General features: G+C 42.1%; 1 protein-coding gene across 20 annotated transcripts; it reads left to right on the top strand.

Moving 5' to 3' along the window:
- The first annotated feature begins 539 nt into the window (after window positions 1-539).
- Window positions 540-13,867, top strand: Tmco5a (transmembrane and coiled-coil domains 5A). 20 transcript variants are annotated; one of them, XM_087653843.1, is made up of 13 exons: window positions 591-671; window positions 1,174-1,217; window positions 1,913-2,047; window positions 2,142-2,291; window positions 2,715-2,838; window positions 4,289-4,339; window positions 5,034-5,105; window positions 8,042-8,098; window positions 8,487-8,546; window positions 9,009-9,073; window positions 10,019-10,076; window positions 11,469-11,509; window positions 13,480-13,867. In XM_087653843.1, the coding sequence occupies exons 3-13, from the start codon at window positions 1,989-1,991 to the stop codon at window positions 13,676-13,678; spliced, it is 936 nt and encodes a 311-aa protein (XP_087509969.1). In that variant the 5' UTR covers window positions 591-671; window positions 1,174-1,217; window positions 1,913-1,988; the 3' UTR covers window positions 13,679-13,867.
- The last annotated feature ends 867 nt before the right edge of the window (window positions 13,868-14,734 follow it).

Below are 14,734 nucleotides of genomic sequence, written 5' to 3' on the forward strand. Positions count from 1 at the left end.
ATGCTACTTTCAAACATGGGAAGCTCCATGGCGTTCTCTGCACCATCCAATTTAAAATCACAAAATCCTTCCTTTGCAACTCCCTTGGTCCCTCCCCCCAATACCCTTCACCTGTTCATATGTTCACATTCTCGTTTGATGAAATCAGCACACACATACACACGCACACACACACACACACACATCCCAAAATGTAAAGCCTTCACAAATGTTTTGAAGACACTGGTACTTTTACTTTCCAATACTCATAGGACAAATGGGTTGATAGTTGGGCACATGGTGACATCACCATGGCCACAAGACCAAATTCCCCATCTTCATACCACTTGGGCAAAAGGCAGTGCTATTTGCCACAGACATGATAAGGAATGCTGTCCCTTTTTGCTGCCTAGAAACCAGACTCCCTGAAGCATGCCCATGCTTAGGGCAGACTTAGCAGTAAAGCCCACACACTCACAGAGGTTCTAACCCTGGAAAGATAACAAGAACCAGTTGCCTATGGCACCACTGTGACATGCTGCCTCCCCATCCTATGGCAGTTGGGGAGTCATAAGCCTGTGGAAGGTTGTGATATTCCATTGGCTGGTTCCAGTGGGAAGAGGGGAGAATCTTCAGAAGAATCTCCTGACTAGGGCAGGATCCGAAAGCCAAAGCACATCAGTAGAAGGGAGGTAGAGTTTGTAGAAGAGGCTACAGGGCAGAGAGGGCCACAGACTTCCTTTTCTACTTGGTTTTCTGATCCCTGATTAATACTCACACACTTCCCACCAAGCTTACAGTGGCTGGAGACTGGGGAACATCCATGACCTTCCAGGGCAGTGATACCCCCATATCTGTGTCCTGAGACCTTTAAGAAAGCAGCAGTCATGAAGAAAAGAGACTTAAGAAAAACTGATGACCTCTGTTTCTTCCTAGTATTTTTGTTCAGATTTCCAAATTGTGTTTGTATGGCAAACAGCCACTAGGTGCACTTGTTTGCAAGACAACTTACGGAACTTTCCCAGCAGATTTCTGTACCCTCACTTCCTGACACAGCGTCAGATGAGAGCCAGAGTCTTTGTCATGTCCAACCCAGGGGCTATGGAGGGAGAAAACCAATTCATTTACTTACTATGTCCAAGATGAATGGACCCATTCCCCCTGCTCATAACCACATCTCTGTTGACATTACAGGGGTCTACAATGGAAGAACGCAAGGAAAATCACCTTGACTATGAGTAAGTAATGGCAACTAGGAAAGGCCGTGGCCCACGCACCAGGTGGGAGGCAGGTCTGCCACTCATACCTTCTCCAATCTTCCCATCACTTCTCCCTTCTTCCCTCCACCCATCCCTGAATCACTCCACCTCACTACAGGAAGTGGTAACTACTATAAATTCTTCCATACAAACCAGCTCTCCCAAGACAGTACTTTATTTTCCAATACCATGTTTTGTGCCACCCAAAATAAGACACATGGGTCATGCTACTCTATTCCTAGTTAACTCTAAAGACAATGAACTAGAAAAAGTTTAGTGTGAGCCTCCCTTGACTTAGGCGCTCCTCTTAAAGTTATCCTCTCATTCATGATTTTTTTTTCAAAACTGATGTTTGTCCTCTCGAATGATGTCCCTGAAATATAAGATGTACTCACTGAAATGGCCCTCCAATCTCAAACATCATAATCGGAAAGTCAAAGAGAAATGGAATCAAGGAGGGAAAGATTGAAGCCCTATTATGGGAGTAGAAGCTTCAGTCTCTGAATAAAGCTAGACTAACTCAGAAGTGATGGAGCAGGTGCCTAGATAAAAATAGTCAATAAAAGTGTATTGCATAAGCATGTTTTGAGAACAATTTAGGAAAAGGTTGCCATGGGAAACAGTTCTCTCCAGTACAGGGCTATTTAAGGAAGTAAAGATTCTCTTGAAATCAGACTGCAGATGCATCGTTCTCTCGAGATGTCCCGTGATGGGTTGAGAATCATTGAAACATTGTAGAGTGTGATTAAGATGTATGAGTTTCCAAGAAATGAAAATGGGAAAATGTGCTCCGAGGAAGAACAGAGGGGGTGAGCCACCTATCTCCTGGAGCGCCCAGTTGGCTCAGAGAATTTTGCTCTTGAGATAACCAGCCCTTGTTCATTTGGGGGGCTGAGCCTACAGGTCAGAAAAAATGGAAATCTTGAGATTGGCCCAATCAAAGAAGAACATTATCAGTTTGAACATGGACCTCGAAAGGGATATGCAGAGAATAGATGAAGCCAACCAGGAGCTTCTTCTCAAAATACAAGAAAAAGAAAGTGAAGTCCAGAGGTGAGTCTTATGGTTCATGAAGGAAGTTCCCAGCCTGAAATACGTGGGGGTGGAGGGAAAGAAATCAAACTTCAACTTACCTCCTTGCTCTAGAGAACTCTGCCACATGTAGCAAACAACTCCCCCTCATTCTGACAGATCTCCATAGGAAGGACCCTCAAACCCAGCAAGCTTGAAAATATATTTACTTTATAACCCAGGCAGAGCTTACCTTGAGTTGAACACTGAAGTGTTTGGCCTGGGAATAAAGCAGATTTTTTCTTTAGCTTGTAAATAATCTGATCCTATGAGTCTGAGAAAGATGGGTTGCCAACTAGAGATGCACATGGAGACATTGAAGTGATCTGACACCAAACACCGGAGTTTTATCACTTCTGAAACTGTCCATCATGGGTCCTCATGGATTGTCCTTGCATCATCCAGGCTGGAACATGAGATCACCCAGACTGGAGACCCTGCAGAAGACGAGGAATGGGAAAAGGAAAACTACACAGTGATGGAAAGAGAACAAGCTCTGCAGGAGCTGGAGGAAGAAACAGCCAGACTGGTAAGCACACTACTAGGGAAGCGACTCCATGGGCTTCCTTCTGGCCTCCCCATAGAGCACAACTTCCCCTCCCCCACCACAACAGAGCTAATCTTTCTTTAATCTTAATCTGATAATAAATTTAATTTAACCCAACATAGCTGAAATATCATTTCAATATAAAATCAATCTAAACATACAACTAACATGTTTTATTCTTTTAAAAATGTTTTTTAGATTATAATTACAACATTCTCCTCTTCCCTGGCCTCCATTCAAACCGTCCCATGTACCCCTACACTGCTCTATTTCAAATTTGTGGCCTCTTTTTTCACTAATTGTTGTTACATTCATATCTACATATACATATAAATTATGCACATTCCTAAATACATAAATATAACTTCCTCAGTCTGTAGTGTTCTTGCGTGTGTGTTTTCAGGGCTGACAGTTTGGTGCTGGATGACTAATTTGTGTGTTCTTTCCTGGGAGAGACTACTTCTCTCACTCACTATTTCTTAGTTGTGTGTACTATTGTGTGGGGTTGAGGTCCTCATTGACATGAGCATGTCTGTTGGTGGCATCCCTGTTCGAGTCATGTTCTGGTATTCATGTTTGTGAGACTTGACCGAAGTAGCTTCTGACATTTCTGGGAGACACGACCTCACAGAAAATCCCCCATTCCTCCGGCTATTACAAATTTTCCTCCAGCAAGATCCCTGAGCCTTCAGTGTAGGTTATACTGAGGACACAGCAGATGGGACTAGAATCAAATTTCTGCATTTCAGTCAGTTGTAGTTTTCTGTAATGGACTCTGTCAGTTGCAAAGAGATGTTTTCTTGATGAGGAGTGAGAGCTGCATTTGTCTGTGGATATAAAGACAAACAGTAGTTTGTGAGTAAATAGCGTTTGCTTTCCTCTACCACCCACTTCACTAGCCCTGAGAGGTTGGGTAGGTGTCAGTACCTGGCATTATTTCCTCCTTGTTGAGCAGGTCTTAGGCCCAATTACAGAGCTGTTGGTCACCACTACAGTATGAATGCCACTACTATACCCTTAGGGTTATCACGCCATACTCATTGCTATTGTGATTCAAGGTGGCATCGCTGGGTAGAATTGTTGGCTGCCTCTCTCATTTGGAAGCTTCCATAATGGCTTCTGACACTGTGAAACCTAGTTCTTGGATTGGAGGCTTTTAAGCTGATCTTTTTGCATACAAAGACTATGACCATGCATGGGAGGGAATTGGGAAGAGCAGGGTTTCTTGGACAACATTCAGTACTGGAAACATTAAGTAACTGTATGCTGCTGATTAGTTCAGCTGTGATTTGATTTCAAGATCAACTTACATTGTACCAATAAGTTCAAACTTCTGTAAGAAAATAACTTTATGAAACAGGCATATCAACTGAATTAAAGCAAATGATGTTATTTTGATCCAAACTGACACTCTGGTCCTTTTGCTCTCTAGGAGAGGAAGAATGAGACTCTGGTCCACAGTATTTCAGAACTTCAGAGAAAGGTAGGGCCAGGCTCCACAGCATCCTCATTCCCTAAAGGGCAAGAAAAGGAAAGTAAACTGGGAAAGAACCCGTTTGACATGGATCCCACTCTCTGACACACATCCCTCAGGCTAAGGCTTGTGTCAAAAAAGCCATGAAAACTTTCTGCAAGTGTGGAGCGGAAGGAGTAGTGGATGGACTGTTTAATGATCTCAGTAGTTCTCCATTCTATCACAAGACAATTGATTCCAGTAGACACTCTGTTGAAGTGCCTAGCCAAAACCTTTACAGGAAGTTAATTGTACCTTCCTAGCATACCCACAGCTACCCTTAATCTCCAAGGATTTACTCTCCCAATCCCTTCACATTGCAGAGAACGTAACACTAGTGTCCACTCTGGTCCACTCTGCAACCCTGAGTAGACCACACTGAACTGGGGCTTGGAAGAAGTGCTTGCTTACCATGACTAGGTCACAAGACTAGTAAAAAGGCACAGATAGAACACAGATGTTTCCATAGGACATAGGACACCAAGTATTTCCTATCTCCCAAGGGTCATCTCCTTGAAGCTTTTGTATAGCCATAACTCAACCGACCAAGAGATACTTTTTCTCTCTGATATTATTATTATTGTTATTACTATTATTATTATTATTAAACATCATAATCATTATTTATGTTTGTATCTTAAGTGTGTTTTTTATTTGAAACTAGCTTACAAGGAAATCGCAAAAGATAGTCAGGTGTGAACAAGGTGATCTGGAAAGAACCCCAGAAGAGTCCAAGGTAAGTGCTAAAGCAGTTTGAGAGTGGGTTCGTATGGCATGGCCAGCGAACAGTCGTCAAGCTGAACATGATCATCAGAGTAGCTGAACATTCATTCTTTAGACTTTGGCCTGTATCAGACTTGACATAGCCAGACACTGAGTCTCTCTCTCTCTCTCTTTCTCTCTCTCTCTCTCTCTCTCTCTCTCTCTCTCTCTCTCTCTCTCTCTCTCCCTCCACCCCCTTATTCAAGAATTTCTCTCTTTAGCAAATTTTATTCTCCTTTCTTTTGGGAAGGACAGAGCACCCATGAGTACAAATTCTGGGGGGAGCAGAATTCCCCCGTTTATTCCCTGGCTCCCACACTTAGTCTGGTGTGTGTAATTAGGCTGTCACATCATGCTCTCACAGTATAGGTTGAGGAACAAATGAGATTGTGTGAATAAAATCTTCTTTCCTCTTCTTTTCTCTTTGTGTTATATGGATGCTCACAGAGTCATCTAACAATTTTGAGTTTGTTACTTAAAAGTCTGGTTGAAGTTACATAAAAATTTAATAAAAGCAGACCTGGGATCTGTATGTCTTTGGAATGTCAATAAATTATATTTATTGATTTCAATCAAAAAAAAGGATGTGTTGGCTTAGTCCCTAAAGTATTTAAGGGTCTATATTTTCTAAACATACTATAAATGTGTAGCATTTCCATATAAATATTGGATCTAAAGACCCAAACCCAACTACAATGTATCTAATCAAAAGTGCAAGAGTTAAAGACAGTCTTTTGGAACTGACAAAGCAGACGATATTCTCCCTTGACATTTTCTCTAAAATTAACTCTTTATCCTAATCCAAATTCCCTATACATTCAAAAAATTAAACATTTGAAGCTTCTGAAGAAATGGAGACCCTGATAGAAGCAGAGAATGGCATATGTGGAATCCTTGTTCCATCTTCTGCTGCCCAGCTTGGTACTGGGGTCCACATACACAGACAGTGCAAAGCCGGCAAGCAAACCTGACTGATTATACTCCAGTACTGAACATCTGGAAAGAATGGAATGGTGGGTCTGAGGCTACATTGGAAAGAAGATGGAGATTAGACCAGAAATGGTTATCAAGACCTTGACTATGCTTGCCACATAAGCAGTCAGTTTTCTCCCAAGGTCTCTTCTTTTGCAGAACAGAGTTCACTATAGGCAACCCAGACATAATCAATAATAAGCACATTGGGTCTGGCTGTGGTGACTGTCAGCATCTCAGCCTTTGTGATGCTGCCCCTCTCTGCTGTGGAATGGCATTGGCCCTGTGAACCATCTGTTCTGTGGATTTCCGGTGTGATTACCACATGACACAGCATCTCTTTTACTTCTCTTCCTCCGGCATGCAAGGAATCGGGCCAGCCACTTAAGAAGATATCTGCTCCCAAGCCTGATGACTCACACCATGGGCCTGCAAGAATAGCTCTTAGAACATCTGGATGACTAGCCTTGATGTAATTAATTGAAGGGAGAACTAACTGCAGAGAGCGGATGTCAAATCACGGCATCTAGACAGGAGAGGAAGAAGACAGCTGAATAGAGAAGTGTGGTATTTCTGCTCTGCCTCCAACATACACCCAAAATGCAATTCCTCCTCTCCATCTGCTCCCTGCTTCCGAAAGCCACCAGAACAGCTGAAATGGCCTCAGGAAAATCAGTTCCCCTTGCTTCTTATTTCACTCCTAAGCCATAAGCCACCCATTTTCCATATCAGGAGAAAAATGTTCTTTTAGATCACAAATGAGACTTTGTCTTTACACATCAAGCCCTCCCCTGAGTTCACACTGCAATTACAATGAAGATCCAAACTTCATCTACTAGCTCCAGGGTCCTGTAGTATATCCTAGGCAAATCCTTCTAGAAACTATGGCTGTGGTTCTCAACCTTCTTAATGCTGCAAACCTTCAATATCTCCTGTTGTGGTGACCTTCAACCATAAAATTATTTTCATTACAACTTCACAACTGTAATTTTGCTACTGCTAAGAGTCATAATGTAGGGCTGGAGAGATGGCTCAACAGTTAAGAGCACTGAATGCTCTTCCAGAGGTCGTGAGTTCAAATCCCAGCAACCTCATCATGACTCACAACCATCAGTAATGAGATCTGATGCCCTCATCTGCAGTGTCTGAAAATAGCTACAGTGTACTCACATATAACAATCAAACAAACAAACAAATAAGAGTCATAATGTAAATATCTGATGTGCAGATGGTCTTAGGCGAGTACTGTGAAAGGGTCATTCAACACCACAGGTTGAGAATCTCTGATTCTGTTTTGATTGCCTTTTTTGCAGAGACCACTATTATATTTACTTTTTGTTATGTCCACAACTACAATGAAATCTAATGAAGGCAAAGGGCTCACCAATCCTTGCTTTTCCATGGGGATGGGGTGGGGTGGGGGAGAGGGGGGAGAGGGAGGAGAGGGAAAGGGAGAGGGAGGGAGGGAGAGAGAGAGAGAGAGAGAGAGAGAGAGAGAGAGAGAGAGAGTCAGTTTAGTATAGTGGCCAATATAAAATAGTGTTTTTCCAAATGGTTAAGGAAATAAAAATAGGAAATAAAAAATATAGTGATGGATAAAATTCTGAGCAAAACTTCTGGATCAAACTAACAACAGAGCAAATTCTAGAGCAGGCAGGCCTACACAGAAAAACTCTGTTGTGGGGCAGGAAGAAGGAAAGAAAAAAGCCAAGTTCTTCAAGACTATAATTTTCTAGAAAAATAGCTTAAGAACTATGTATTTGATGTGAAATGTAATAGACCAAGGCTTGACGTAGAGAAGTCTGTTCAGCTGCAAAGCTCTAGATGCTGTGAGGTCCCAGTCGGCTGTGAGCTGATGTGTCAAGAGCTGTCAGCTAAGCGCTGAGATGGCGTCCCTGTCTGGGGCACTTTCATCTGCCGGCCCTTTCTTTTCAACAGGTTAAACTGCAACTGTTAGAGTCTTCCTGTGCAGACCAAGAAAAGGAGCTTGGCAAGGTGGGAACGTCTTCCCGAGAAGGGAAACATCACCTTCCATCAACCTAATACGTCCAGACTCAGGACCATCCTGGACTAACTGGTGGTTTAAAGACAAAAACGACAATAAACACAATTCCTAGATTTTTTTTTCTGCTGAACATTTTACAGGACACATCCTAACATCTGTGTCTACCACATGCTGGTATCTGTTCCTTTTCCAAATTCCCCTAAGTAATTCCAATTTAGACTATATAATATATGATTTATTTGTTCTCAAAAATGAAATGAATTTATACATGCAGCAAAACTTTACACTGTGGGTCTGGAAAGGGGGGTGGAACATATGGACTTCTGCTCTTACAGCAATAAACTGAGAAAGCTTTAAGACTCAACTTTGGTTTCCCAGATAATGGAAGACTATGTGTTCGTGTCTCAGCTCTGTGAAGATCAAGCTCTCTGCATAAAGGTACAGGCTCTCTGGCAAGGGACAGCAGAGGGACAGTTAAGGGACAGAATGAAATGTGCCCAGGTTGCCCAAGGAATACCACCTAGGAAAAAAACTCAATATGGTACTAGGGCAACACTGTGTGGTCATCAGTCACCAGCTCATACTACCCTAGTATACATTGAGCCTTTGTAACTGATCTACTATCTAGGTACCACTGCTCTTAAATTAATAATGAGCATGTCTGTATGTGTGAGCACATCTGTGTGTCTGAGCACATCTGTATGTCTGAGCAATTTCTCTTGGGAACTGACTCCTACTGATGAGTAAGAGAGACAAGGATGAAGTCCTTGAGAGGATGTAGTCGTGGGAAGACCAAGCATCCGTTCTACATAGTCTAGTGAAATGTGTTTGCATGTTTTAAAACATCCTATCATAAAGTATCCAAACAGTAACTAGGGCTCCGTTTGATTCTCTTTAAAGAAGTACCAGGAAGCTTTGAAGAGGATAGAAGAAGAACTAGAGACCGGGTACCTTGAAAGAGAAGTGTGAGCACCGACAAAAGAACATCTTGTGTGGTGGTTAACCCCTCTTGGCTGAGTCAGCATGAACTCTGCCCAGGTTCCCTCTGAAGCTGAATAAGCCCCTTCTTTTGTGATCTGGTTTTAATCAGGGTCTTAAAAGTCTATAGAAACACATCTGCCTTCATAACTTTAGCACATGGCTACATTATAAGAGCACAAACATGAATTTTTAAAAGTGGTGCTGTCTGAAATCCTTGGTAGGAGGAGTGTTCCTTACTGTACACAGGATGACCTAACATTTTCACCATCCTCATGTCTTCTAAATATGTGAGATTCCAACTATGGTACAGGCACGAAATGCACCCTGGAGAGACTTGAGAACTGTGAACTCTACTGAGCTATGAACATTAAAAAGTTAAAATGATGAAATTCTTGCAAACAGGTGTGCTCTCCTCAGATGGAAATAGTACAGAACCAAAACAAGGAGCCACACCTCCATCACTTACCCTTCCTTGTGAGCTAGTGTGACTGAGTATGTGTTTCTGTTTATTAGATATTTAGAGAGACTTTGGCTCAATGATAAGAAGTCAAAACTTCATAGTCTTCTAAGTAGGCTACTTACAAATGACAATGGAGATACAGGTCCTAGGGATAGAATTCCTTGTTCCTGAAGGACACTCTTGGGTCTTTTTAGATGCTTGCTGAACATTACATTAGTTTTTCACTGTGTTGAAGAATGGTATGTCTAGTAAAACATAATAAAAGGAAGGCAGTATCCACAGGTGACTGACATCTGGGTTCTGGAAGAGGGATAAGGTAGTCAAGAAGCTGAGCTTCTGTTTGAACTATATTTAAACAGCTGTATGTAATGGCTATGCTGTTAGATAACGAAGCTTTTAAATAATCATCCTATACATTATGAATAGTTGAAAACTTTGTCCAATCTCTTGTGGCTTCTCTTCCTCCTAGATCAAAAGTCTTAAGCATGGATTCTGAGAGAGAAAAGACTGTAAGCCTAAATGAGAAGGTAAGATCCCATTCCTTCCTCTACATGCCTTCTCATGCCAAGGGGGTTTCCAGGAACCCTAAGTCACCCAGTGGATGCCTGGTTTGCTCACTGAACTTTCCAAATATTTCCCCAAGATGGCAAAGGAGTGGTTTTCTCTCAAAATTTCACCCACACAACTGACAGATTCTCCAAAGCTAACCTAAGACCTAAGAGAAATCCAAATGAAAGCAGAAAGGAGCACTATTTGGGGATATGCTGCATAAAGGGGGAAGATATAGCACATGCCCTTTCTCCCCTGTAATCACAAAAAGCTTGCTGTTCTTCCCAACACAGTCTTGAATCTTCTATAACACGTGGCACCAGGTACCTGCTGCCCTCGTGTAGCTGGAGTTGTTCTCCACCATGCACTCTCAGAGGCTCATCATGGGTTCTCTCTTAGCAATAACCTGAGAAAACTAGCTTTTTTTCCCCAAAGACTATTATAGTCCCATGAGGGTCCACTGGACAGTGATGTTCAAGTCCTTCACACAGGAAAGGCTTTCTGGGCTCTGAACACCTGCCATGTTCTCCAGCCACCTCGGGCCACAGTCATGGGATACATTCCTTTCTGATGGCTTCAAAATGTGGTCATAACTTCTCTTGCTCTTAACTTCCAAGGACGTTTGTTATAAAGGCGATAGAATAGATGAGAACACATTTTGGAAGAGATACATTAAAAAAAATTCAGGCAGCCTCATTTGGAGATTGTTTTAGTCCTTCTGAAACTTCTTGCTTAGGAGGTCACATTTGGAGGATCCCCGTGAACTGGTAAGTTCCTGTTGGCAAAGTAGAAAGTGAATGAACAGGTCAGAGAGCTAGGCCTGGTTTGTAGGCCACATACCAGGTATATTATCACCTATTAATAACTATCTTCCTCTACCTTAGTTCCTCTCTCTCTCTCTCTCTCTCTCTCTCTCTCTCTCTCTCTCTCTCTCTCTCTCTCTCTGTGTGTGTGTGTGTGTGTGTGTGTGAAAACCAAGTCTGGAAAGATGGTTCAACTGCTAAGAGTGCTTGTTGCTCTTACAAGAGGACCCAAGTTCAGTTCTCAGTACCCAAGTCATTCAGCTCACAACCACCTTGAACTCCACCCTAAGGGATCTGACACCCTCTCTGGCCTCCATGAGCACCCAAACCTGTGTATACATATGCACCCAGAGACACAAACCTGTGTATACATATCCACCCAGAGACACAAACCAGTTTCAGAACAAATAAAATGAATCTTTACAAAGCAATTTTCATCTTTAAAAATCACATCTGTTTGTATATTTGTCAAGAAATCTCAAGGTTTGTATGAACATAACATTCAACTGATGATCCACTAGTGTTATCTTCCAGAAATTGTTTATTTACTATTGGTGTTTCTTCTAGGATGGTTTCATCAGCAACGGGGCATTGAGGTTCAGTAAAAGGTAAGCAATATCTTTTTCCGGTAAATTTCCTGAAAAGCTAAGAAGCCAGGAGCCAGACTTAGCCATTCTGTCAGAAAGCAAAATCTAGACAAGGGCTGGGCAGTGGTGCTCTAATGCCAGCACTTGGGAGCAGAGGCAAGCAGATTTCTGAGTCCAGAGACAGCCTAGTCTATAGAGAGTTCCAAGACAGCCAGGGCTACACAGAAACCCTGTCTCAAAAAACAAAACAAAACAAAAAATCTAGATAAGAATACACACACACACACACACACACACACACACACACACACACACACACCCCAACAGACTATGTCGCTGATGAATATCTCAGTTCTAATGACCTGACTTCTGACTCAAAGACAAGTGATAAACTCAGCTTCCCAGTGTCAGAAGTTAGCCACTCAGCAGTTGTGAGAAACAGAAACCTCGGTTCCCACAAGAATGTGACCACTCCCACATTTCTTCCTTTTCTCTTTCAGTTTGAAGTAGCCTGATGCATAGAGTTCCCCAGTGGCAATGATAGACAGGAAGTGGGGAGGGGTCGGACCCCCTAGATGCAGGTGTACGCCATCTAACAGCAGGCGTAGCAAAACAGAAAACATTTGTGGAAAGAAATCTCTAATAGCATCCAGCATGCGACAGTTTGTTAACTCTTTAAATGAACAGGGATTCAAGATTTGAACATCTGAGAACATATTGGTCCCGAGGGGAACAATGGGACAGCAAAGAACAATTAGTATTCATGACAGCCCCCCACAGGCAAGAAAAGGTCAAATTGGGTTCCATACAATCTGCTTACACGGGCCTAACGAGACAATATCTAAAGTGGTATCAAATTCAGTTTAGAAAGAGCTCCATCGGGACAGTTAAAATTATTGGGGCTTAAAAGTCAACCCAATTATCTGGAAATTTTGGTTAAGAAAACACCCTTTAATAGCACATACATGAAATATTACCTGTTCCCATATCCTTACGTAGGACACTCCCAAAACAATGAGCAGAGTGCTCCCAGAGCCCAAGGGCTGTTCCTCTAATCCATAACACCAGTGTCCAGTAGGACTCACTCTGACATCTACCACGTTTTATTTCTTAGAATTAGCCATTATATCCTGTCCACACTCCAGTACATGCATTAGGGGAAACTTACAAGGACTTTGCAGATATTTAGTAAACCTGCACAGCATTTAAGCAAAAAAGGTGAGAGCATCTTTCTAGACTTTTTTTTGTTTTGTTGTTTGGCATTTTTGAGACAGGGGTTCGCTATGTTGGTCTCCTACTCATGACCCCGCTGCCTCAGCTTCCCAGGTGCTGCAGTTATAGGCATGTGTACCACGCTTTACCTCAGCACTGATTCTAATCAAATAAAGGTGAACAAACAAGATCTTAATAAAATTAAGAGACTTTTTTCTCTGATACCTGAGAACTGGGGGACCATTTTAAAGTTGGAAGAGTATAGAACATTACACACGATAGAAAGGGATCTTTGTCCATAATATATAAAGAGTTTCTGTAAGTCAACAAACACAAACCACATAATAGGTAAATGGCCAAGAGGAAGGAAACATGTGAGACCAACCAGCCTGTGAACACATGTTCAGCTTCAATATTCACCAAGGAAATGCGAGATGAGACCAGATGAGTTCTTGTTCTGTAATTGTTTAATGGACAGTGTCTTAAGCATCTGGTAAGATCATATTGGAGGAGATGTAGGCCTACAGAAATCCATACAAAGATGCAACTAACTACTTTGGAAAATAATTGCTCAAAAATAAATAAATGAGGGAGAAAAATGAAGTTCCTTTGTGGGAAGTGAAAATAAAACAGGGTCTCCTGGAAAGAATGACTGAGTGGTGGGAGCAGTTATGGGCTGACTGGAGTATGAAGACTTCAGAAGAACTCAAGCCTGAGATTCTGTTCTGTTCCAAGTTTTCTAAGCCCTGATTGATCATTTTTTGTGGTTTCTCTTGCAGGATTTTTCGCTCCCTCTTGTTCTCCACGCTGTTTTTCATCAGACTGCTGGGGTACCTGATCTTCCATTTAAGTTTTATAAATCCCGACCTCCTGGTCAATGCACTGCCCAAGATTCTGAGCAGGGACGTCTTGTGGAAGCTGCGATGTTTCCTCTTTCCATCTCTCACACTTGAGACAGAAGACATGTTACCCCACTGATCCCAGGCTGTACCTGAGGGCAGTGGAAGGCAGAAGGGACACAGGCTCACAAATGGGAGGTAGCAAAATCTGTGGAGGGAAGAGGTTTGCCTCAGTGTTTCCCTTGAGCTTTGCCTACTTAGTGGCTGTCTGTCACCATGTCACTTTTCCAAGATTAACCTTGCCCAGTAAAGAACTCTGTCAAAAGTTTCCAGATGGATGAGTACAATGAATGGTACATGGTGGAGAGCAAACATGGTCAATTTGGGAGTTCTATAGATGCTTTGTAAAGCTAGAACTGACCATGGAGTTCCATTAATCTCCAGAATCTAATGACTAGGGTCTCTGGAATGCACAAGATTCTCTACACCTTATAGCAGAACTATATGAAAATTGAAAGTAGTGTCAATTAACCTGCTATGTATACATCCATTAGCAGGCTATGTCACTTACATGTCACATCACACACTAGGAGACTAAGGCAGAAAAATCATGAGCTCAAGACCAGGAGAGGCAATATAGGAAGATCTTCTCTTAATAATAATAGTAATAATAATAATAATAATAGCCAAGATTTATGAGCATAAGAGACTATACTAGGCTGCAAGTAGCCTCAAAATATCGTCAGGGTGACATCTTTATTTCTTTCTCCCTGGTCATCTCCCTCTTAGTTCAAGATGACTGTCACCACCGTAAAGTCCATACTACCCAATTAGGAATCTCAGCAGAATGAAACAGTCTTTGCCAATAACTCTAATAGCAGAACCCAGTGAACATAGACTGGCCCATCTAATGTAAACCGCTTAACCCTATGTTACAATCCCTGTGGCCAACAGGACATACTTCCCAATTGCCTGAGGCATGTGTCAAACTCATTGATAGGGAATGGAAGAGGTAAAAAGGAGAAGAGGAGCAGGGAATTGGCTCAATGGATAAGAGCATTTTTCTGTGGAAGAATAAGGACCTAAGTTCAAATCCCGAGCCCACATGTAAAAAAGAAAGAAAGAAAGAAAGAAAGAAAGAAGGAAAGAAAGAAAGAAAGAAAGAAAGAAAGAAAGAAAGAAGGAAAGAAAGAAA

Source organism: Rattus norvegicus, chromosome 3 (assembly GCF_021556685.1).
Source record: "Rattus norvegicus strain SHRSP/BbbUtx chromosome 3, alternate assembly SHRSP_T2T, whole genome shotgun sequence".
NCBI classification, from domain to species: domain Eukaryota; kingdom Metazoa; phylum Chordata; class Mammalia; order Rodentia; family Muridae; genus Rattus; species Rattus norvegicus.

What these genes read in the sequence shown, in the direction of transcription:
- Tmco5a (XM_087653843.1), top strand. Translation starts at nt 1,989, where the DNA reads ATGTATGAGTTTCCAAGAAATGAAAATGGGAAAATGTGCTCCGAGGAA. An exon ending in AGGAAGAAACAGCCAGACTG is followed by an intron (nt 2,839 to 4,288) that starts GTAAGCACACTA and finishes TTTGCTCTCTAG; the next exon opens with GAGAGGAAGAATGAGACTCT. An exon ending in TTTCAGAACTTCAGAGAAAG is followed by an intron (nt 4,340 to 5,033) that starts GTAGGGCCAGGC and finishes ATTTGAAACTAG; the next exon opens with CTTACAAGGAAATCGCAAAA.